The sequence below is a fragment of the Topomyia yanbarensis genome, chromosome 1 (assembly GCF_030247195.1).
Source record: "Topomyia yanbarensis strain Yona2022 chromosome 1, ASM3024719v1, whole genome shotgun sequence".
In the NCBI taxonomy this organism is placed as follows: Eukaryota; Metazoa; Arthropoda; class Insecta; order Diptera; family Culicidae; genus Topomyia; species Topomyia yanbarensis.
In genome coordinates this window covers 172,163,925-172,189,667 of record NC_080670.1, presented here as the reverse complement: position 1 = coordinate 172,189,667, position 25,743 = coordinate 172,163,925, and the positions used below count along the sequence as shown (strand labels likewise).

Below are 25,743 nucleotides of genomic sequence, written 5' to 3'. Positions count from 1 at the left end.
CGTGTGGCATCTGCTATATACGCTTGCGGTCTTGGATGGTCACGCGGACCTTCATTCTGATAGTTAGTTTTTGGTGTACAATTCACATTCTGACAGGGAGTAAGTTACCCCATATCACTAGAGTCATCGGTCATGCCGCCATGTAACGTGGTGTCCAGTGGATATGAGAGCTTTCTTTTTTCAATTGATCCAATTGAAGCCATGGACCTAGTCTGCTGATATCAAGGATGGAAACATCCGGAATTGACCGATTCATGATCGTGCGAGTGCGGGAGTTTTTAGGTTTACGCGTGAGACCGCGTTTGGAAATTTATAGGAGCTGAGACTATTCACTTTATCATTGGGTTGCCATCATGTTTACTAGATCGCGGGTGTAGATGCCGGGGATGATCGCGAAGGGCTCAAGCATTTGTATATTATCGTGTTTGTCACGTGACTTCGCGTGTATAACTTCGATTTTATCATGACGTAGTGTGTATTTTTGTTTGATCGCGCGCGGACCGTGAATCTGATGGATGATTTTTAGTGTATGGTACAGATGGTAGTCCGTTTCCCTATGGGGAAACTTGAGTTCCAGGTCATGTCACCATGGAACGTGTTATTTAGTGAATAGGAGCGTCACTTTTTTGATTGGTTCAACTGAAGGCATTAATCCAGACTGGTAAAACTTTCAGACGTGACCGTTTCATGATAGCGCCAGTGGTGGGTTAATGTTTGAGACCGCGTTTGGAAGTTTAAAGTTGCCACGTTCACTTAACTACCGGGGTGTTTTCATGTAGGCGAAATCGCGGGCGTAAGTATATGTGGATTATTGCAATTGCATGGTCACGTTTGTGGCCAGGTTTGTGTTATCGCGAAGGATACGAGCGTTTGTACCTATATGAGTATAGATAGCGTATAGTAGAGATATACTAATAAAAGGAATCATAACATGCCGAATAAAGAAAAAAGACGCAAAGAGCTTGACTAGAAGTGTATAAATTGAACGATACTATTTTGGTATACATAAATAATGAAAAAGCAAACTAATAGATGTACAAAAGAAACAGACTAATGAAGCAGAATAGAAAAACATATGTAACTTGCAATCAAACTCGTCTAAATGCAGCAAATGTTGTATATTTATCATTTACGACAATTGCATGCTGTTAGACTTTCATCACGCTATGTTGGCCGGGAATGGATGTCTCGCGTGCGTCGGTAAATTTATTTTACCCTAATTTATCCAACCCAATTTTTCCGAATGAATAGAACCAAATGCTCAAGATTGATTACCAGAAGTATTAGCCACTATTCTATCATATACGTCAGTTCTGCATCCATTCCCTCACCCAACTGTCACAAATACTCAGACGAATACATAGACATACGACTAGCACATAACAGTTGTACACTAGCTTGAGCTTGAGCTTGTGCGACCACCCCTGGCTGCTACTCCGTTATCAATCTGGACTAGCTGAAGTTGCACAGAGAATAAGTAGATAATTATGCTTGGGAGTAGCGAAACATCTTTCAATGTGCAACTCCTGGAAATCCTAAAGTGTTTATTGATCAATACCGGCGCCGACCAGGCCCGAACGTAGAACGTAACCCAGGCCAACTGGAGTGAGTGGCGGTCACGCTTACCACTCAACCACCGGCGCCGTCAACGACTAGCACATAACAGTTGTACACTAGTACGAAAAACTACGATTATCACAAAGCTACAACTAATAGGTTTCTACTTATTCTACTTTATTAAATTAATTTATTTATTAAATTAATTTAATTAGTATATGCATGATGACGAAGTCGACCGATAAATGGACACACAATGACTCCCTCCGTGAGTCCCGTCCACGAATACCACCAATAGAACAATATTTGCAAACATGGCACACAGCAAAAGTCAATCTACGTCGATCCGCCAGTCGGCCACGACACCGCGCATAGATCAGTGGTTTAGCGTTGGTATGCGCAGGTGCAGAGTATGAAGAAACATATAACATAAAAAAGGAGCATAAGCCTTCTCGGTTTCCTCGATGCACCACTGCGGAGGCGTAATGCAATACCCATCTTAAAGCAATTGATGCTTGATGATGTTTGCAATACCGTCAAACCCCTAAACCTTGGGGAGGGTCAATCAATTAAACGAATTTTCGCACCTAAAATCTAAAATTAGTGGGAAAAACTATTAAGAACTTTTTAAATTTTAAATTAAAGGCACACAGTACTTTTGCCGCAAAATCTGCACAGGCAACGCGAACTTTAAATTTTTAGTCAAATGCAACTTATCTCCAGAACGGTCTTCACCAAAGTGACGAGCTTATCGGGAATCTGTTCGTGCGTACACTTTGGCGATATCATGTGTTTTTTTCTGATTGGCTTTTGCAAAAATCCCTTTTGTTCCCTTTTGATCATTTCCATTTGTTCGGATTTTCATTTGTTCCCCTTTTCCCGCGATTAGCGTAAGTGAGAATAATTTTACGCAGACAAGTAGGCTTTTTTGTGTAAGAGTTGCCATAATCGAGCTTTCCATATTCTAGTTCAGCTACCGTCCGCTAGAGTGCCAAATTCATAACGGGTATACAGTAAGGTAGTTTTGTTTATTGAGATGAAACAAATCAATTTGTTACACAATATAACATATTCTTAGGTATTCTAGTATTAGTATTTTAAATTTGGGTGTTTTCGAAATGGGGTAAACGAGTGCATGACAAAAATTATGTCTGAAGCCACTTTGAAATCCAAGATGGCGACTTCCGGTTTAAATAAATTCTCTATAACCTCAACAATATAAGTATTTTCGCAATGGGGTTGACGGGTAGAAGACGGAAATCGATGTCTAAAACAATTTTAAAATCAAAGATGGCGACTTCCGGTTTGGGCCTCAAAAATATGGGTTTTTTAACAGAGTTGACGTGTAGATGACGGAAATCGATGTATGAAGCCATTTTAAAATTAAGGATGGAGACTTCCGCTATAACTATAATTCACTATAACATCAATAAAATCGGCATTTTCGGAATGGGATAATAATAGAGTAGATAAAGATATGGAAATAAGTAATGACAATTATAGAAAATATGGCTCAACCGGAAGGACCTATCTTGGCCTTCAAAATAACGTCACTCATCGATTTCCGTCATCTACTCGTCAGGTCTATTTCAAATTTTTTTTGTTGTCGTTAGAGTTATACACAATTTCGTTCAACTGAAAGTCAAAATCTTGGATTTCAAGATAGCGCCTAAGCTACCATTTTCATCATCTATTTGTCAAAACCTCTCCAAAAATACCCATATTGTTAGGGTTATCGAGAATATTGCTCAACCAATGAAACCTCAAGATACCTCACACTTGAACAAGGATCTCATATGACTTTCAAATCCAGGCTCGTAGCCAGAGGGGGTGGGCTAGAAGGCTTAAACCCCCCCCCCCCCCCAAAATTTTCAGAAATAAATTTAGGAAAAAAACATGTTTTTGGTGACTTCACAAATTTGTTTGGTTTGGTTTGAATAATATAATAAGACAATGTTGGCGAAGCTTGCTATTTCGAACCACCAAAGACACCGGTCACGATATCCACTCAGCATGCTGAGTGTGACAAAAATAGTTCCTTTCATATTGTGCGACTCGTCGGAAGAACACAAGAAGCTGTTACTTTCATTCTTGCTTTGGTGATCTGTTGAGATGAGTGAGTCGCAGAAGCAAGAGGTGGTGCTCCAGCCAAATACGGAGGCTATTGACTTCCGGCCTTTTCGCATAGGATGCATAAGCCATTGGTGATGTGAAATATTTGGTGAAGGTGAAAATTGAGATTATGCTTACGAATGTCGCCTTTATCGATTTCTACCATTTCAGGCATTCAGTGCTGATACCGTTCAACTAATAAGTCCAGACGAAACCAGTCATTTTGAATAATAACTTGTAACAGCTGGTTAATCCTCGTGTATACGAAGGATGAGAAAATGAATGTTCGGCTACAACTTACTTGTACCGTGGCCATCAAAAGATTCATGTAACATTTAGAAGAAATGGAATTCATTATAAAGGACACATCCAGGGATGCCAAAGGTACCGGTAAACTACATTTTTTTCGGTATATTTATTTTTTGCAACAAGCAGTACAGCCCGCTACAGCGACGCATCACTACAGCTCTTGCCAGAACGGTAGCCACACCGAGTACATTTTCCCGTAGAGCAGTAGAATACATTTTTGTTTTGCTGCTGTACTCCGACTGCTCGGTGAGAGTGTGGCGTAGTAATGTTTGTTCTCTCGCTTTGTACACTTTTCTCTGCGTAGTCAAAGGGAGAGGCCCGCACACGAAAGCGTTGATGCCGGTCGTGGCGTAAACGAACAGCATAAACTGACGTCGTTTGTGATTGAAAATATTGATTAGATTAAGAATATTAAAAAGTGTAAAATAAGGAAAGAGAAGCTGTACCGCTCGCGTCTGATGGCTGTACTGGGGGCAGTATTTTTTGTCATGTTACTGCTTTGCTTACAGACTGCCGCACAGCGCTGGGCGTCCTGCAATAGCGAAAGACAGCAGCGTGGAAAGAGAAATGAGAATGTAGGCAGAAAAATTACATCCACAGAAAAGGTAGACATTTTGTATCCTTGGACACATCTAGCGAGTAATTCCCCGTATATTGAATGGTGTTATTGTGGTGGTAATCTAGGTGGAACGACTCATTTCTTCCTTTCTGACCCTGCACGTACAAAACATAATGCGATAGTATCATTACACCATTGCCTGAACCACAAACAAATGCCTTATTTGTGGCTGCTATTCAGGTAATATTGACAGAAAAAATTGAGTCAAAAATCACAAAAGTAACAGCCACAAGTCCACACTTGTGACCCGTAAGGGTATGGAACAAGGATGAAATTAAATGTTCGCGTACATGAACATGGCAGCATCCACGATGATACAAATGAGCGACCACCAAGACGCTGTTGGTTAGGAAAAATATTTCCCAGACTAGTAAACAGGTCTCCACGCGCAATCGCTAGTTGCTCGCACGAGATCTGTTGGACATCCCTTTATGTTTTATCATTTTTTTTGTTCAGATCATGGAAGTATATAAAATACCCACGGCTCCGTTTAGCTAACGCATAACATCGAATCGAATAAACGAATTATATAATAAAAAGTAGAAGTTTTATAGAAAACTGACCACAAAAACCCTCCAAAAATGAGTACTTTATCGCTAGTGATTGCCATGTTTAACAAAACTTGAATAGTATGCTGAATATTGGCCAGAAAAAGTTAGTTATACTGTACGCAAAATGAATTTCTGTAATAGGTTAGTGCACTGTATGCTTAGTATAAACACCAGGTATCTTACTCAAGTGTGCTTGGCAAAACACATTTCAATTTGAAGATAACAATATAGCCAAAAAGACAGTTTTTGTTTTCGCGTCATTTTAATGCAACAGGATCTCTATTGACGTTCAATTTCGTTTTAATGCGGGGAATACATTCCGTACTCAAAATACTGTTAGTCTGGAAAACCGTGACAATCGAACAATAAGCAAGAAAAACATGAAAAAGTAAACAAACCAAAAAGTTGTAAAACAACGGTTGAAAAGAACGTGAAGCATCAGCGAACAGACATCAGTAGACAATCACGGAGAGCGACTAAAATGTTGTAACTAGTCTATAAGTCATTAAGTTGGGATTACTGTTCCGATTTCATGTTTTTAGTATATTTTCAGTCTTTCGTTTTTTTTGTTCGTTATGGAATAAAATGAGAGAGATGATCAAAAATCACAGAGAAAAAGAGAGAAAAAAGAATCAATAAATTGAAATAGACTCAATAGTACCTCTTCTATATTTTCTATACACTCCATTCAAGTGCTTTCGGAATTGCGCTCTGATTCTATCATCTTCAAAAGACCCTTACGTCGTCGTTATCTGTAGGGCTTTGATGCATTAATTGAAACTTTTCCCAAATAGTGATAAAACAAAACCGTAATCAAATAGTTATTACGGCACTGTTCAAGTAGTCGAACACCTTCCAATATTTATGGTAGTTGTAGAAAAAATAGAGCAAATTTCTTTTATTCAAAAACAAATCAATTACCGAACAGATTAGTGTCATTATATTTGTTTAGCAAAATAACGAATTGACTTTGACAGTGTCGCCGAAATCATCATAGAAAATTGGTCTTACTTACTCTTCAACAAAGAGGAAGTAAGTGCGATGCATTCCCTTCTATGTGTCGGAAGTAAGCGATGCAGATTGAGCTTATTCATATTTATAGTTTCTTGTTTTTTTGTTGTCATCAATGATACATTTAACAAATTTTATGTAGATTAGAAGATTTTAGTAATCAGTGTTAAGTGATTTTCTCTTAATTTGTGGATACTTTCTTTAATAAATTAAATTCTGGGCGGTTTCCTTTGATTGATTAGATCATTGAAATATATTTTTTGATCCCATTGATCACCAAGAATTCTTCCTGGCTGGGGCTCTGATCTGCCAGGCCAAAGCCAGCCTTGAAAATTATTTCATTTAGATAGAATATATCAAAAAAATGTGTTAGCATGATGTTATAGAACTGATAATAGTTGCAGGACGCCAGATCAAGACAATAGACGTTGAACAACATCAACAAATCGCTTGCTAAAAAAGAAGATTTAGTGCAAATTTCAACATTCTCTTCGTTCGAACATTTAATGGATATTTTTCTACTCCTTTTCGATACCTTTTAAACATGTAGTTTTGAACACCTCGCAGTTTCCAGCACTGTCAAGGGTTGTCATATTCGGTTAGCGCATAAATGCTTTGAACTCTAGAATATCCATTGTTGTAGCGAGAGTAAATTGTAACATGTAAATAAATAATAAAATCTTACTTACTTACTTACTTAGGATGTATATGGTATTTTTAAAGGATAGTACGGTATTTCAGGTCATGAATAAGCTCGGGAAAAAGGAGCCAGTATTCAGTGACGTTCCGCGAATGAAATGAAATGAAATGCAATGTTATCAAAAGGCTTCCGGGTACATAATTTGGCACAAATCTACTTTATACCACAACATATAACTATTTCTACGCAAAGCGTTTCACTCCTCTTCAAACCCATCAGCTGGCTGATCGCGTCAAATTTCTGTGAATGGCGAAGCGTAATCCCATTCGGAGCTCGTAGCAATATTCTAACTGTTCTGCAGCTGTTTCCGGCATAGGCACTAGTGCGACTCACCGGTACACTGGGTTCGCCTGATTCCAATGCCACACAACTATGAAGATATCACATTTCTGTAAAAATTCAGTCGATGTTCGTATTAAAGCTTGCTTAAAAAAATATGTGCACGTGCACACACTAATAGCAGAGTCACTTGATTCAGATATTGAGCCACCCTAGCAAACACACGTTCCCCATTCGTTTCATTCGGACGGGCTCTTACGCCTCGCCGCAGAAGGAATACGGAATGCGAATAAGATACATTGTTTGCCCTCGCCTTATAAATTGGATTTTGATATCATTTCTCATTCCCACCGGTTCGGTCGGGTAAAATGATGTTTGGTAGAGTCAGAGGAAATTTGATACCTATCCTCTCAAGCAGTTACCATTCCGAATCGAGTAGGGCCTAAGAGCAGCTAGGGTTTCTGATTTAGAATCGACATCTGGAAGCCTCGGAATTTGTTGGTGCTAGGCTAATGTACTACAAATGCATTAGGCGAGTGCGGTGGCAGAGCTAAAGAAAAATAATCGAATTAACACTCATTTTTAATGACTAAGCATAACGAAGTAGGGTCTAATATTATTAGAAATTTTTCATGCAATTTTGGAAATTTTACATCTGCTTTATCATGCTGCAAACGCATGGTTCTTTGTCGAACAAATAAAATACCATGCGTCACCTTCATTCCGGAGTCTGTGAATTACTCCGTCAGAGAAACCCTATCCTAACCGCAAGACAATATATTCGCGATTGCGAAAACGAATGTCATTCCACTAAATCGAGGGGAAATAAGTGAGTTGTGTAACAGAAGCTACTTCCCCATTGCATACACACTATTGTTACATTGAAATAATACAGTCCGCTAGCAAATGTGACACAGTATAATATAGCAAGACCACACGCTGAACTAATGTTGCAATATATTTTCTCCCCTCTCCCCCCTCACAGAGTACGAAGGATCCCCGCGTCGCTTCGGTTTGAGCCTGAACGAGGACAGCCCGTCGTACTACATCTCGTCGAATTTCAAGCTCAACTTGACTTCCCCATCGCTACTAACACCGCCACGGCCAGGCTTCCCGCAGCGAGTGATACCGCCGGCAGCAAACAATAACACAAGCAGTACTACAAGTGCGGAAACAACTTCCACGTCAATGAGTAATACCAATAGCACCGCTCACCAGTATCACCCGACGCGGTCACCAACGTTGCTTGAGCAGGTCAGTTCCGGGCTCACCAGTTCGGTGACTTTCGACGCCAATGCATTCCTAAGTGAGTTCGATGCCAAACGGGCCGCCATCCGTGCAAGCGCAATAGACGTGGCCAGTAGTGTGCCCTCGGTGGCCGCAACTTCAGGTTCCGAGATAAACAAACTGAACGTGATACGGCTGGAGAGTGACTACGGTGGTAATAAGGAGGTGGAACATACGGCAGATGTGCCCACCAAACGGTCTACGCCAGATATTAAACCGATGCTGGGACTAACCTGCACCACGGCTGACGATAATCCTACGCTGGGAGCGGGCTCATTCACCACACCCATCACTGCCTCGTCTACGTTCGACTATCTGTATGAGTTTTCCGAAACGCGAAAAGTGCTGGAGGAGTTTTTCAAGTGCCCCACCACCGAGGATGTGGAAAAGGCATTCGAGAAGTTTAGCGACTACAACGAGAGTGGAGATGACGTCGAGAGTCTGGTAAGTGTGTATGAGCGCTTTCACGACTTGCAGATTGCAAAAACATTATAGTGGCGTGTTTTTGAATCGCTTTTCACTAATGAGACTAGCGGTGGGGTTTGAGTAGACACTGCGTTGAATAGAAACTTAGCCAGCGGACCGTAAAAACGTTGGCTAGTGAAGGTTGGATGGCGTTTTTTGGAATTGAAAAATCTCAAGTGGAGTGTCAATCCAAAATCTAAAAACGACTGATGGCACGTATTTCATTACTAGTTTGAAGACTTTTAGCATTGTTATTCGTAAGCGTTCTAAGTTTATAACTGATTCGCTCATGAATATCTATCCGCTATTCAATTTCGTTTCTCTTAGTCTTAAATTTGCTAAAAAAAGTTAACGTTTTCGGTCGCGTGTGCTAGCGCGCATGTAACTTGGTGTGTATAAATTAGATTTCATACTATTAGTGTGAATTCTTGAATGATCGCGCGAACCGTGAATCTGATACTTAATTTTCAGTTAACGGTTCAGATGCTACAAGAGACTATCATTTTTTTCTAGTTTTATTAGATTGGGTCAACTGTAGGCTTGTACCTAGGCTGCTAGGACCAATGGTAGAGACTTCCGGACGGGACCGATTCATGGCCGTGCGAACACGTTCGTTTCTAGGTTCGCGCTTGAGACCGCAAACCAAAATGCTCATTCAATTACCGGGGCGTTTTCATGTTTGCGAGATTGCAAGCCTAGGTCTGCGAGAATGATCGTGAAGAGCTCGAGCGATAGTATGTTAACGTGCTTGACCGCGTGGGCGTTTGTATGTCGTGTAATCTCGCGTGTAATACATTCGATTGTATAACCGTGTTATCATTTGCATATTGCGAGGGTTCTTGACCCGGACACGAGGACCAATACTCTGATGCTTAATTTCGAGTATACGGCACAAATGATAGAACGGACCTAGCGGCTCCTGGACGTAGAGTAAAAGGGGTTTAATACGTACCCCCTTTGAACAAAAATAGGTATGTTTCAACGTTGGACGTTATGAACTCCGCATCAACTACTCTAATTTTTTGCTATACTAGCTAATACCCATCGCGCGTTGCTGCGACTTTCAACGAAATAGAAGGAAAACACAATTTGTTCCGAAGCGCCTTCTGGCGGGCAGAAAAACCAATAGCACACAAACACGGTCCATTACAAATGGTTACTACGTACAAATTTTGACGGCAATCGGTAAAGCCGTCTGGGAGTCCATAAATCACATACATACAAACATTGACTTTTATATTCATTGCTATATTAGTTAGACAACAGTTCCCGTTTCAATTTCTATCAAAAACATCCTAATACAAGTATTTTTCAAAGATGCTCAAATTACAGTTTTTTATTTCAACCAGGGCAAAATACCCCAGTTACAGTGTACTATGTCCTACAAAAAATGATTGTATACCCCACAGCAATCAATGATCGAATTCGGTCCAATTAGTGAAATTTTAATTATACTGTAAAAAGGTCACACAATATGTAAAACCTCCATTTACCTAAAAAAAATACTGTTATTTAAAATACAAAACTGCCTAAATAGGTAGTTACCTTGCAATTGTGCTAAAAATGTCATTTCAAAAACTAAAATAGGAACTTGATTATTCTAATAAATTGCTCAAATCCAACACTTTCTAATTCGTTGATATGCTTATAGAAAAAAGTGGAAACTTGCATCGAAATGGCTTTTTAGAAACTAACTTAGTACGTTATTTCATGAAATGATACTGTTATCAGTCATTTTTACGCTTCAGATAATACAGGAGGCCTTGGAATAGAAGCGGGGTGTTTTGTCCCGGTGGGGCGTATTATACCCTCTTACCCTAAATTATAGGTGTTAAAACGTTCACTTGATCATAAGGGCGTTTTTATATTTGCCAGATCGCACGCGTAATATGCGTGGATGATCGGAATTGCATATTCGAGTCTTTTGACCAGGGCTGTATTATCGCGCAGGGCTAGAGCGTTTGTTTGTTAACGGGGTTAATCTTTATCTGTAATCTTTACCTTTGTTTTTTATACCCGTGAAACCACTTGCATATTCGCGTTGAATGTTCGCACAAACCGCGAATTTGAGTTTATGATTCAGATCTAGGAAAGGAATCAGTTCCCCCATATCACTAGAGTATCCGGCCATGGCGCCTAAGATTTCTAGTGTATATATGTTTATTTTTTAAGGGTCAAAGGTAGAGGCTTCCGGGCATGGCCGATTCGAGGAACTGGCATTGGTATAATCACAATAATAAATTCGTTAGTGCTAACATAAAGACTTGATCACCGTGGCGTTTCTATGTATGCGAGCATTGGTGTGCGCAGATGATCACGATTACATGATCGCATTGCGTAACCAGATTTGTATTATCACGAAGGACACGAGCGTTTCTATGTTAACGTGTTTGATCAAGTGGGCGCTTGTATCACGTGTATACTAGCGAATTTATAACTTCAAGGGTTTCAATTCGTTTATATTACCATGTAGCCATTAACATACTCGCGTGGGCTTTTGAAGGCAAACTGTAATTGTGATGTTTAATTTTGAGTGTGCGGTTCAAATCGAGAAAGAAAGTGAGCTGTCCATCTCATTGAGGTCTACAACTATGGCGCCCTGAGACTAGTTGTCTAGTGTACACACAGAAAATATTGGTAAAAGTAAGAGTGTTCCGCTCTTTGCTAACCAACGCCTACTATTGGGCTGAAAGTAAAACTTTTAAATTAATCAAGAATAATAATCAAAATAAAAGTTTTCCTTTTAAGCTAACGAAGCATAGTAATCAAAATAAAAGTTCAATTTTCGAACTAAGAGTATGCGTTGGTTGTTTTTTGCTAAGAGTGAAAAATTTTTATTTTTACTTTTTTTATGTGTACATAAGTTTGTTGTAAAGTGAGAGCTGCTGGACAAGTATGTTTCATGATCGCGCGAGAACGGGCGTATGTATGCTGAGACGTTGTAAATATGACGTTCATAAATATGTAAGCGCTAGCACGTTGTCATAATCGCAAGGACGTTTACAGGATTACGAGATCGTGGGCGACGAATTGTGTAAATGATCGCGTTTGAGACCGCATTATCGCGAAAGTCTCGAGCGTTTGTTTGTTTGTGTGTGCGTTCTTTTTATCGCGTGGGCATTTGTATTGTATTTTGCGTGCATATTACCGTGCTCTTTTGAGTGTCGCCGAAAAAGAAAGAAAAAAGAAGAAAATACATTAACTAGACATTCATTCGGCAATCTTTGCCGATGGCTCTACGAATCGTATACCACAATATACTAGAGAATGACATTAGATATTGTGACCATCATGCTCAGAATGGTAAAAAATGATTTAAATGAAAAGTGAGAAAAGCGAAAACATATATTACATCTAAACTGACGTTTCCATTGTACTTAAATAACTAAATGAAAATTAGTTTTAATCTCGTTCAAATTCGAAAGAGAATTTTCAAATACAATTCATGGCAGAATCAGACAATCTTCTTTGCATTTGTTTTCTGTAGAGAAGATCCTTGGGGCGATCTAATTTTCCAGTATAAAGGGGGTTTTACTTATATTTCCATATGATATTACCGGATAGTTTGCTCATATTTACACGCTAAAAAACTTTTTGACGGCTCCGGTCAAATACACCCAGATTTTTTGAGTGGATGTAACGTGGGTTTTACGTGAATTTTTCACGAGATTGAGTGGATTGTTGAATAACCGCGGATTTTCTAATTTTATTTAATTCAAAAGATTTTGGGACTTTTCGCACGAATTTCGCAAAGACCACGGTTTTTGCATATATATGCTAAATCCTTTTGAATGTGATATAGGAAAAGACAGGTTTTTGAGACTCCTTGTGACCCGCCCTGCAGTAATATGGATATTATCAAAATGAGCTTGACGAGTACATACTAGAAATCGTTGCTTGACGCCATTTTGTAATCCAATATGGCGACTTCCGCTTTAGCAAAAAACCATATAATGCAATCAATATGAGTATTAGCAAAAATCTCCATAAATGAATCAATATTGCTATTTTCTGAATGGACTTGAAGAAGGGTGAGTTTTAGTTAGTGTTGCTCTAAGTAGTTCATATACAGTCTGCCCTCCATTTTCTTTAAAGTCAATTTTATCAGCTTTTTTACTTTGTTTGGTTAGCCTAATGAATTCGATCAATTTGTTTTTAATAAAGAATTGAAAGGGTTCGATTTATTGAAATTGATGTGACCATAAACTGTTATTTTAAATTCAAATGGTTGTTTGGGTATGAACTGAAAGATGGAGCATTAATAATTGTCAACGTTTGTGGTAAACCAATAAAAACAACTAATCACATGATAAATTGCGAGAAAATCTTAACTCATTATTGTAACCAACCACAATTTGAAAATGGTTCTGAAAATCGGCATGTGACATTTATTCGTCAAGCTTATTTCGAAAATACACATTGTTATCAATTTTCGCTTCAATCGTTAATCATCAATTTTCATCATCTTCTTACCAACCCTACCTTGTAGTATATTGTAGTACTTTACGGTAACCAAAAGCCGCTATCTTGGTAATAAAAGGGCTCCAATCACCAATTTCCGGCTTCGTCAGACCAATGAACTCCATAATTTGTTTTAGTGTTTTATTGACATCCCCGAGTGAGCCTAAAATATTACAATTCATGCCAGCCGCGTTGTAGGGTACGTTTCGGTTGTTTGCCTTGTCATTCATTCGTTTACTGCAGTCCATTCATTCAGTTATTTTCGGTTCAACTTCAACTTCATTTGCAAACTGATTCTTCCTAACAGTCGCGCAAAAATACACCAGACATAACTGCAGTACACGTAAGTTCAATAATGTAAAATATGCCATCTTCTGGTTTCAAGTTATCTACATATAACAAATGAATTGTTGGTTGGTGAAAAAAATTGATTTTTCCTGCGCTGACAGCATTTGATTCTGCGTGAGTCAGTTTGGAAGTGAATCAATGAAGGCTGGTTTCGGTAAACAGAATTAGGCAACTGAATTTGTGATTTCATACCTCTGGTAGCACTATTGAATTTCAAAATGGTTCCAATCACCAGTTTTAGGCAGTCGCTAAACATTATTAATATTTCTCGAGGCCTGGTGTCATCTTATTCGGCGCTGACAGGTATCCGTAAGGAATGGCGCTTGTGCGCTGTAGTTATTTGCATGAAGTAAGCAAATCCGATTGGTCTTTTTACGTCGGATTATTGAGTGTATATCCCAGCTCGTGACGTAGAGGTAAATTGTGTCGCTGCAGAAACGAGTCTCACTTGTGGGGATCTACTGATAGATGGAGTAGGTCATTTCAAGAACTCAGCCAGTTAAAATACTGGAGTGCAAGCAACTGAATTCTGTCACAATAAAGATCTGCTCGGTTTTCATTATGACATCATTCCTTTGATTTGCTGCAAGCAGGTTTTTCGAATCTTGCTTCCAAATGTCAGTGTTAGCGCCAGCTCAGTTCCTCGCGATCACTCTGTCTACGACCTAACTCAACATTTGCCTGCTGTTGGCTGGTATACGTCGCAGAGTTTTACGCTTCAGGCTTAGACTAAACGAGTATTGGGCACGAATGCCCGCGGACCCCTGGTTGGACATAGACTGCTCAGAGGTGTGACCGAAAAAGTTCTTCGCATAAAGAACTTTTAGATGTTGGGATGCCAAGCATATTTAGAAAACACATGTCGTTAGAGTCGAACATGAAAAGCCTGATGCGAGTCAAAAAACGCGATTATAGGCGCCAATTCGTTGGCAGGTTAACGAGAGAAATACCGATGAGCACACTTTTTGGTGTACCGCCCTAGGTATGTTAAACCGAGACAGTACTAAGGAAAGCATTAAATATTTAAACCGTCCGAATTCAGATACGAAACAGAATAACTACCGCTCCGCGACTGCTCAACGAAACACCGTTTTCGATGGTGGTGTTCTCACTTACTTTCTTAAAATGCAACAATAAAGCCTCAGGACCAAACAAAATATAGTTCAACTTGTTGAAGAATACTGCCAAAAGACGCTTGTTTAATTTATTTAAGAAGTTTCTAGCGGGTACGATTACCTCACATGATTGGACTGTCATCACCATCCAAAACCAGGAAAATTAGCTGCCACCAGGCTTGTTATTTGCTCACACAATGTGCACAAAGATCGAAATACACAGATGAAAAATAGCGTAGCCCAAAAACAGAAGAGCTGTACACCAAGAGATGTACCATTTAGCACAAAGAGTAACCTAGAAGAGCCACTTTTTTGTGCCTCCCCTCACTGGCAAACAGGGAGGCAGGCAAACCAAACTACAAGTCAAATAAAGCTTGATCGGAGGAACGCTTTTAACATGTTTTTTGGTTACCACACAAAAGAGCCTCTTTGTGTCTACTCTTTTATGCGCGGAGCCACGGAGTAGAATGCACTCATATCGAAGTGAAGATTTATATTATAAAAGAGAAGAGCGGTGGTTCGCATGAAAAGTGCAAAGAGCATTTTTATACTTCTCTTTATTCGCTCTGAGATGCATTCCAGCACTGGCTGCCGATCACAACTCGTATTGGCCGATTGCTATACTGCCCTGTATCCGGAAGTTGTTCGAGAAAATTGTTCCACCTTGACAATCGAGTCGAAGCAAATGGCTTATTAATATAAGATTTTGTGGTCACCGCAACAAATTTATTTCGTGGATTTGTTGATTTTTCTCGGTGAAAATAAACATTTATTTTCACGGAAATATCAACAAATCCATGAAACAAATGGTTTGTTGTAAGATACACAATTTGGTTTTCGCAAAGGTAAATGGACGAACGATCACCTTCCCATTTTCTTAACCGAAATTTAAATGGCCTATGATGTTCTCTCGAAGAAGCTGTACTACCATAGTCATTTACCTACTTTAAACCATTTTTTGCTCAATAAGTTGTCCGAAAAGCACGCGTTTTTTCGAATTGCGATTTAACAGCTATGCGAGTTAGCTATATGGGCCTTCCCCAGGGGTCATGTATAAGCTCTATTTTTCACAACCTATATGTGAATGGTATTGATTAACGTCTTGCCAGTTCACCCACGCTAATCTGTTACTTGCAGATTACGAGGTGATCTCTGTTACTGAACTGCTTGAGCTCTTCAGCTGGGTATCGAGCTCTCCATGGAGAAAACTCTGGTCATTCGTCGCCTCGTAAGTTACCTGGGGATGTCAAATTAGTTATTTGAAACAGAAATGCCAACAAAGGATCAACTTGCTAAGTACAATAACCGAAACATGGTGGGGTGCCCATCCAGGAGTCCTGATCAGGTTATGCCAAACAACTAGGGTAAACGCGCACTTATTTATCTCATCAGTCACGATGTCACTATTTCTCTGATAACTCGGCATACACTGATTGGATTGCGCTTAAATAGGTATCAACATCTTTGAATGTTATTTTCAGTCTAATAGTATTGATTTGAATCATAGATCTGAATCATGAAAATATTATTATTAGATATAGATTTGCCCGTTCAAACACACGTATTGAGCCATTAATAATGTAGACCAAAGGCAAAAGTGGTGTTAAAATTGATGGTTAAACTCCCAAAGAAACAGATAAAAGTAAGCATTCGTGCATGTGTAGCGAATGTCCATCAATTGCCATTCGTGATCCCATTCGAAATGTCCCTTTTTCCCATAGATTATTAACCTAAATTTCCGTTTTCTCTTCCCGCCGTTGCCACACAGGACATCCACTACGAATACCCGGCTGACTTGGATAGCAAATCACTGGAAACGACCTACATCGGTGGAGCCGGTACGGAACAGCAGCAGAAGCAAATATTGGCAACGACGCCGACCAGTGTTGTTGGCGCTGGCAGTAGACAGCAGCGCGACCAAACGATTTCACCTGCTGCACCAGCTTGCAAATCACCAATCAATAACAATAACAGCGAAGACGAACAAGAAGAGGTCGCTGACGAGGAAGAGGCAGATTACGGTGAAGAGGATGGTGATGAAGATGAGGAGGAAGACGATGACGATTTGGGGGTCGGAAACAATCTGAAATATATGATCAATGTGAATAGCAAGCCAAGGATCAAAAATGGGTACAGTAGCTTCAGGAAGAAAAAGCAAGAGAAGAAGCTTGCAGTAGGCACTAATGCGTCACCAGAACATTTTCCTGGCGGTGGAGCAAATAATAATGAAAATGATGGTGAGGATGAGGAGGAAGTTGACATTTATAGTGCGAATCAGCATCATCGTAGCTACCAACACCACCAGCAACAACAACAACAACAGCAACAACGATTACAGCAACAACCTCAGGAACAACAGCAAACACGACATCACGCTCTTCTGCAACAACAGCAGTATTCAGGACAGTATCAGGATCACGAACGACACTTTAGTCTGTACTTGGATCCGGGAAGTCGTGCTAGTAGTTGTGATGTTATTAACGAGACTAGCATCGACACCGCACAGTTCATTCCAAATGGAAACGGGAAAAAGCCTAAGGAAAGCGGTAGCAGCAACGGAAAGAAACCGTTGACTCGTCGACACAGTAAAAATTTCAACTATTCGCCGGATACGACCGACTACGAGAGTAACTGCGGAGATTATGATAGCGAAATTTCGCTCAAGTATGGTAGTGAGCTGTGTATGATGGCTAATGGAGGCAGCGGAATGATTTGCGATGACTTGAATAACGGTGTAATAACAACGTCCGCTGGCGGTAACTCTTCGGCGACGCTCAACGACGGCAGTAACAACGTTCAGGCGTCCATGGGAGGAGGCGTTGGCAATTACTGCCGATACTATACTAGCATGCCGGTCCTGGAGGATGGTCTATCCAGTGGTCACGTTTCGGATACGGAAAATAATAACCCTGTTGCGCTGCCGACACCGGATTTGATAAACAGCAGTCAAAAGCTGCAACAGATGCCCAATTCGTACAACCTGCTGGCATCGCCGACGAATCACACGATGAAGTCGACGAACTCCTCGCCGGTGATAGCGAACCACAACAATAACCTGGACAGTCTGTACGGGTGTAATGGGATGCGATTGAACGGGACACCGGGAGGACTTAACTCGAGTAATCTGCAGAACAATAAGATCTTTAAGAACCGTGACCCGGAACTGGAGTCTTTGTATACTATCAGTGAGTATATTGCAGTTTCTTTATAATTTTTTAATCTTAATCGAGAGTAGATGAAAATAATTTTGTGTTCCATTTGCCGATTAAAAATAGCTCTTTGATCGACTATAAGTCTAGGTGTAAATATAAAGTTTTAAAATCATCGCGATATTTGAAACGATTATAGAGTTGTTAATTCTTAATGCTCTATAGTGTATTGGCACTGTGTCTGATTGACGGCTCACTTTCGTGCCTAATCGCTAAAAACACTCCTTTCGCTTTTATTACCCACGGATCTACATTGAGGTATTACTTCGTGGGGGGGGGGGCTCATTGTGCTTTCGTCGTACCTCTTTCTTCTGCTCGATTTCGGAGCCTCACTTGGTCCATGAAATGGCTCGACCTTTGAGCTTTGATTTAACTCTCGACTCCTTCTCTTACCTCTTATCTCCATCTATTTCGTCCACATTTAGCTCTCGTCCCAGTGAGCCGTTTAGATGATGATTCCATGAGCCATTTAGCTCCTGTTTCCGTAAGTCAATCAGTTCCCAGCCTTAACACGATCTACTTGTATAGTCCCCTGCAATGAACTCACCCTATTCCGATTGAGAGTTCCCCTATGGAGGAATTTCTTCTGAAATCGATACCCCATTTCTTCAGCAATTAAGCTCCCTGCTTTACCGAGAACTACCCGGATATTATTCGGCGGTGAACTAGCCTACTCCCACAAAGAGTACCCTAGTATCTCTCGGTAACGATGCATGTTTCGTGAGCCAATTCTCCCATTTTTGTCACGATATAGTTGGATGGTCCACGGCGGTAAATCTACCCTATTGTGAATTCCCCGGCGGTAGATTTAACCCGATATCGTTGTTCGTTTCCGTGAGCTATGTAGCTATCACGATCTACTCGATCTAGTCCCCGCCAGTGGATCTAGCTTACTCACGAGCTACGCGACTATCACACCTAGGGGCTTCAGCGTATGCATCAATGGAATTGAGTGTCCGCCGAAGCTAATCACGACACGTTGGATTTTTGTCGGTTGCTGACCAGCTCTACCTCCGTCTTTTGGTGAGTCAGCTGCAACTTGACATCAGCCATCCAGGTTTCTAAAATGCCTATTGTATCAGCCATCAACATCTCCACTTCCTCGAGCGGTCTGGCAGGATATCGTCAGGACAACGTCATCTACAAAGCTGACGATTTCGACTTCCCTGCACAGTTTCAGTGTTTACACTCCGTTGTACAGAGCGTTTGGCCGGGTATTGAGCCCTGAAGTATTCCCGCTGTGACCCTAATCGATCTCTACCCCAGGTTCGACTCGTAGACCATTACCTCCTCAGAACCTTGCATAAATAATCCGGGAGCTGCATTCTGTGTAGCGCTACGACGTTAGCCACAAAGCTAGCGCTGTTGAACGCGTTCTTCACCGTGATCATAACCACGGCGCACTAGCGATTACCCCTTCTCTTTTGCTTCAATGCTTTCTCCGCGCTCGCGATGACTGTGCGGATGGCATCCACCGTCGAGATCCCTTTCCGGAATCCGAACTGCCTCTACGATACTCCGTTCTCATTTTCAGTGTAGTTCGTCAGCCTGTTGAGGATGACCCTTTCCAGAAGTTTACTAAGAGTGTCCAGCAGGTATGTGGACCGATACGATACTGGATCTCCAGGAGGTTTCCCTGGTTTTGGCAGCAACACCACGGTCTGGATTTTCCAACTGTCCGGGATGTAGCCTTTGTCCAGGCATTTCTGTAGCACTATCCTGAACATGTCTGGAAACACCAGGATCGCGGTCTTCAGTGCTACGTTGGGGATACTCCGTTCGAACCGGGAGATTTCTTCGCTTTCAATCCTTTCGTCACTATAAGAAGCTCGTCGTTGGAGACTCGATTGTCACCAGCATTTCCTACGTATGTATCATCGTACGGTTTTGGTGGCCATGCGGTTGGGTCATGCTTCGGGGAAAGATCGCCCACGACAATTTTTAATTTGCTAGCGCACATTTCAGCTGGCGTCGATGGATCTTGATCTTGGTCATCTCAACATGATAAGCGTTGCTCCAGGAGTTAGCGTGTGCTTCTCTGCGCAGATCCTTGTAGCAGTTGGACTTACTAAGCACAATCTCGCGTTTAAAAGCGGCCCTTGCCGCACGGAATATCACCTTGCACTTTTCTCTGACTGCCTCAGATATTGCTCATTGAACGCGTCTTCTGGCTTTTAGGCAGGCAGCACGGAGGATGCTGAGCCTTTCGTTCCACCAATACAGCGGACGCCGGCAGTTCCTTGGCTCCATTTTCCACGGCATTGGCACGTCGCACACTCTCGCTAATGTTTCCGACAGCTCATCGGCATTTTCCACTTTCACTTGCCAGTCCTCAATCTCCGCGTTACAATGTAATTCTTCCGACCAATGATGTAGTAAATCTCCTGGTACTGGCTATGTTTGTACTGCTTACTAACTTGCCAATTCAGCGATGCTCTGCAGAATGTTACGTCGATGATTGATTCCCAACCGTCTTTGCGGAATGTCCTAGCGGAACCTTCATTGCGCAGCCTTACATCTAGCGCTTCCAACAGGCTGTAATCTCTTGCGTTGATCAGCCTGCTACCCCACTCCACGGCCCAAACATTAAAATCTCCTCCTATTATAACCGGCGTACGTCCGACTAAGATGTCGGTTAAAGCGTCCAGCATCCGATTGTACTGCTCTGGTGTCCACCGTGGGGGCGCGTAACAGCTACTTCCGAATACGCCGTTGATCCTGGCGATCACGAAGCCTTCGGGTATGCTATCCACTACCGCCCATCACTTGGGTTGCAGCCATCCCTGCGCTATCCGCCACCCAGTTACCGTAATCGGGAGGAACACGATACGGCTCTACATAGATGATGCATCGTCGCACTTTGTTTCTGTTGTGGATTGCCATAACAGTTGCTGTGTAATATCGCAATGGTTGAGATTAAGTTGGGTTATCGCCAATGGCCTGCCTTCGTCTTTTTGTACTCTGGGCATAAGAAGCCTCCCGTCATGTGATCCTTTCCGCCCTTATTTGACCAGAGCAAGCACTTCTTTCTGCTTTGTGTAGTCTCTAGCAATGTATCCCTTCTCCCCACATTTTTTGAACAGATCGGATCTGCCCGGGCCTCTACAGTTTCTTGCCTGATGGCCGAAACCCAGGCACCCGAAACACCTCTCTGTTCGTTTAGAGGTTCTAGGGATCAACTGACCATCCGACTTTGATATTACCGGTCGACATAAGCTGGTTGGCCGTGCGGTTGGCGATAAACGTATCGCTGCTGTCTGTGTGCCACTGTACGCCTTCCTCAACCTGATTGACATCTGCTCTTTCTCCAGGTTACATTGCTCTATCAGCGCGCTCCTCATTTCGTTTTCCGTCGTAATCTCGTCCAGATTCCTGCACTCGACCACTGCTGCCTGAACGAAAGCTCTCACGTTCGCTCTTCTCCCCCGCTTCTGCCACGTGTTTCAGATAGATTGATCAATAAATTTTTCTTCAGCTCTAACAGCATCTTGCCTTTCTGATTGCGCCTGGTTCTTACTACGTTCTCCCCCAGCTCCTTGGGCTGGGGATCCTCTCGCACCCTTTTGAGGATCGCAGCGTATGTCACGCCGTCGTTTGCTTTGACGTCTAGAGCGTCTCTCTTATACCGCTCATGGCGCGGTCGAAGTTCTTTCTTTTTTTCTTCTTTTCATCCTGTTCTTTCTGTTTTTTCATCCTCTCTTCTACGGTTCGCCATTCACTCTCCATTTGTCGGCTGTTCCGCTGTCTTTCAGCGACCTTCTTGGGCTTCTTAGTTTCCTCCTTCTCGCCTGGTGTATCCCTTACTCTTTTCACAGAACAGGAAAACCGGTCACCCTTCGGCGTCTCATAGGTTTCAGATTTCGCTATCTCCGTGGTCCTCAGCGTCTTTTCGGAATTTTTAGCGGACTCCAGTAACACCATCTGTTCGCATTGGGCTTCTTCTACGGCGGATTTGATATTAATCACTTCGTCACTTTACGGCAACGCACCCTGCTGTTCTTCTTGGAAAATACTTGGTTTCAGCGTGCGCACCTGAAACCCTAGCTTTCCTTGGCGTCCTATAGGTTTGTCGCCGCTCGTGCTCGATATGACTGCTCTCGCTGTTACTGCTGTTACAGCTGCTAATTCGACGACCTCGCTTTTGTCTTCTTACATTCTTTTTTGGGTCCCAACTCCTAGCCGCTGTCTACGCCCGTAGTAACTAGTTTTCTCTATACGATCCCATGACTACCTTTACAAGCAGTGAGGTCCCATGCGAGGGTTGATGAGGTCCTTCATGGGGTACCGCGTTCAGAGCCGGATCCGCGCTAGTCAGGATCATTCAAATGAGCCTACTTCCACCGGCTAAGGTGCCGGGTTTCTTAACGTACTTGGAGACCTACCAAAAATTTTAACGGGACGGGGAGCAGCCAGTACCATTGGCCCACTCGCCGTTTCGGGGAAGTGTCTCCCATCTGTACTAGGGCAATGAAATGGCGTGGCTTTAGGTCCGTTGATCAATTTCGATGAAATCCTTATTCACATTCGTGTTCTGCCGCCAGTATGCCGTAATTAGCATCATCCTGGACGGACGGATGCCGTTGCGCGTCCGAACCGATCAATATACTTCTCCCAAGCGTGCAAGACTCGCCATCGTTGCGTCGACCATCTAGTGTCCAGTTGTAGACCTTACAGATCGGTCAAAGGTTCAAACGAGCCAACCGGAAAGGTACCGAGATCAGTCCGATAGCGCGTGAGTTCCGGATCACTGGCGTACCAATGACTCGCCAATGTCTCTTCGCCACGAGCTACTCGAGCTGTTTACGGACTACCCGATAGGGTGCCAAGGTCGATCCGGTGATTCCAGGTAAAAACTGGCGCTTTAACGACACGCAACCGATGCATCGATCCTCAGCGATCCACGTATCTATTACTCAACTAGAAAGGAAGGAAGGAGGATAAAGGAAAAAAATACTATTATGAATGCGTCATGAAATAAAACGTAGTTTGTAACGCGGTAGTTTATATTAGTTCTCGGAACGGGTTTTCGCAAACTGTTCCAGTGTATCAGTTCTTGGACATCAACTGTTCCAAGTACCTTCTAACCAAATAGATTTCGCAATTTTCGGATTTGGCAGAAAATCGCAAGATCTCAGTTTATTGGAACGTTTTTCTAATCAGTATTTAGTAAAAGATACAAACGACTAATATACTAACTTCAAGAGGACGTGATTCAGTATAATCGCCTCTGTCGTAACTTCCCACAACTAAAATGATCTTATTGATTATACTCCTTAGATACCATCCAATCGACACCACCTCCGCCAGCACCTGCACCGCATCGAAAGTCCTCGATAGATTGCGATTCACAGTCAACTCTCCAACAAATGCATGCAAGCCATCAGAGCGTGTCGGACGTACAGGCAGCCCTCAAGGACATACGAACCTGTCTGCAGCGCACTAAAGTTTTGGCATCCCCAACGCAACCTCAACAAAACTATCAATCTTTAACACAGCAACAAACACAACAACAATCCGTCGCTAAAAATTACGACAAACACTCCATGGCAGCGGCAGATAAGCTAGAGTCGCCGGTTCCATCCATTTCCCCCGTGTGGATTCCCCGTCCGCGAGACAATAAGCTAGTTGCACTTTCCCCCACAATCGTCAACAATTCCGCAGTTGGACTACTTCTACCAACGACGCCAACCGCAGGTGGACCAATCGAACGCTCTACCAACTCGGCAGCCGAGAAAGAGTCTCTACTGCATGGAACTAGTGCAAAGAATCTAAGTGCTCTTGATGACGACGAAGATCCGGATACGGATTTAGAGACTGACCGACTGCTAGGTCACCAACGTTTGGATGACCAAGGCTTCTACGACGATAACAGTAAGAGTTGGGCCGATCGCAGAGCACGTTCTCTATTGCACAAACTATCCCCTAAGCAGCAAACCGGAACGGGGGTTGCTTCCGGTGCACTCTATACTAGTAAATCCAACAACAACAACAATCAGGGATCTCTACTACGGCAAGGACTTTCGACGTTACTTTCGCCCACGAGTGCTGTTCCGGCAACATCGCAACCAGGACAATCTCTACCCGAAATCGTCACATCTACCAAGGCCTCGCCAGCGCTGTTGGGTGGTCCCAATGGTGCAAGTCTGAACAGTAGCAGCATGAATAGTAGCAGCAATAGTGGTAATTTGATCAATCTTAACGGACCAAACGATACGACGAGTGCGGTGACTCCGGATCATAGTCGGCAGACTTCGCCGAACAAATTGGATAACAAAGCGAACGAGAGTGCGAGTCCGAATGGTTCTAACAATTCAAAGACGGATACGGATAAAAAGAAGAAGGGCAAGAATAAGGAAGGTAAGATTTAAAAGACGGTTCATAATGATAATACTAAAAATAATTGAATATTTGTACAAAAATGCTTTCCGGATTTTATAAATCTTACCGATTTGTACTGTGAGTAAAATATATAAACCAAGATAAGTTTTAAAACTTAAGTGCGACTATTTTTACAGATACGCAACAGTACTGATCGAAGGAGTTCTATTCCGGGCCCGATACCTGGGATCAACCCAGCTGGTGTGCGAAGGTCAACCGACTAAATCGACACGCATGATGCAGGCAGAAGAAGCAGTGTCCAGAATAAAGGTTAATTTGCATAATTTGAAAAGTTTCCATATTAAGTTAACTAAATTATTTCTCTTTCCATTTCTACCGTCACATGGGACAACCTCCATCGATAGGCCTTGGTAGGTTCACCTTAGCAACACCTCATATGTCGATCTTTTAAAGTAACCCACTCTATTTTACAGTCCCCAGACGGTGAACCTCAGCCCAGCACCGAAGTTGATCTGTTTATATCAACCGAAAAAATCATGGTACTGAACACGGACCTGAAGGAGATCATGATGGATCATGCACTTCGTACCATCTCCTACATTGCGGACATTGGCGACCTGGTGGTGCTGATGGCGCGACGACGATTCGTACCTCACGATGTGGACTCCGGTGATTCCGGTGGAGGCGGGAATACAACTCAAACTGGCGGCAATCAGCAGCTGGGATCGAATCAAACGGGAACAACACCGCCGCAGAAGAGTGCCACGGGTCCGAAGGGGAACCGAACGCCGAAGATGATTTGTCACGTGTTCGAAAGCGAAGAGGCACAATTTATTGCTCAATCGATTGGACAAGCTTTCCAGGTGGCCTACATGGAGTTTTTGAAGGCGAATGGAATTGAGGATCATAGTTTTATGAAGGAGATGGACTATCAAGAAGTCCTTAACAGTCAGGAAATTTTCGGTGATGAACTGGAGATTTTCGCCAAGAAGGAACTTCAAAAGGAGGTTGTGGTTCCTAAAGCAAAGGGGGAAATTCTAGGAGTGGTTATAGTGGAATCCGGCTGGGGATCGATGCTTCCGACTGTTGTTATAGCTAATCTGGCCTCGTCCGGAGCAGCGGCTCGATGTGGTCAGCTGAATATTGGTGATCAAATCATTGCCATTAACGGGCTCAGTTTAGTAGGGCTACCTCTCTCGACCTGCCAGAGCTACATCAAGAACACAAAGAATCAGACGGTGGTCAAGTTTACGGTTGTTCCCTGCGCACCGGTTGTGGAGGTTAAAATTAAGCGACCTAACACAAAATATCAGCTTGGCTTCAGCGTTCAAAATGGAGTGGTGAGAAACAAATTATTTTAGAAACAGAATACAGATCAAGT

At 42.3% G+C, this 25,743-nt stretch overlaps 1 protein-coding gene across 10 annotated transcripts in view; it reads left to right on the top strand.

The window, feature by feature from the left end:
• LOC131681552 (uncharacterized) overlaps window positions 1-25,743 on the top strand; it is an 81,723-nt gene that overhangs the window by 40,277 nt on the left and 15,703 nt on the right. For 9 of the 10 annotated variants that reach the window (XM_058962446.1, XM_058962393.1, XM_058962454.1 and 6 more), the window contains 5 exons: window positions 8,124-8,869; window positions 16,583-17,999; window positions 23,301-24,380; window positions 24,550-24,772; window positions 24,836-25,044. In XM_058962446.1, the coding sequence (XP_058818429.1) occupies window positions 8,124-8,869; window positions 16,583-17,999; window positions 23,301-24,380; window positions 24,550-24,772; window positions 24,836-24,908 (3,539 nt within the window). In that variant the 3' untranslated portion in view covers window positions 24,909-25,044. Of the gene's footprint in view, window positions 1-8,123; window positions 8,870-16,582; window positions 18,000-23,300; window positions 24,381-24,549; window positions 24,773-24,835; window positions 25,703-25,743 lie in introns of those variants that run through there. The other variant, XM_058962475.1, reaches the window with a different exon arrangement.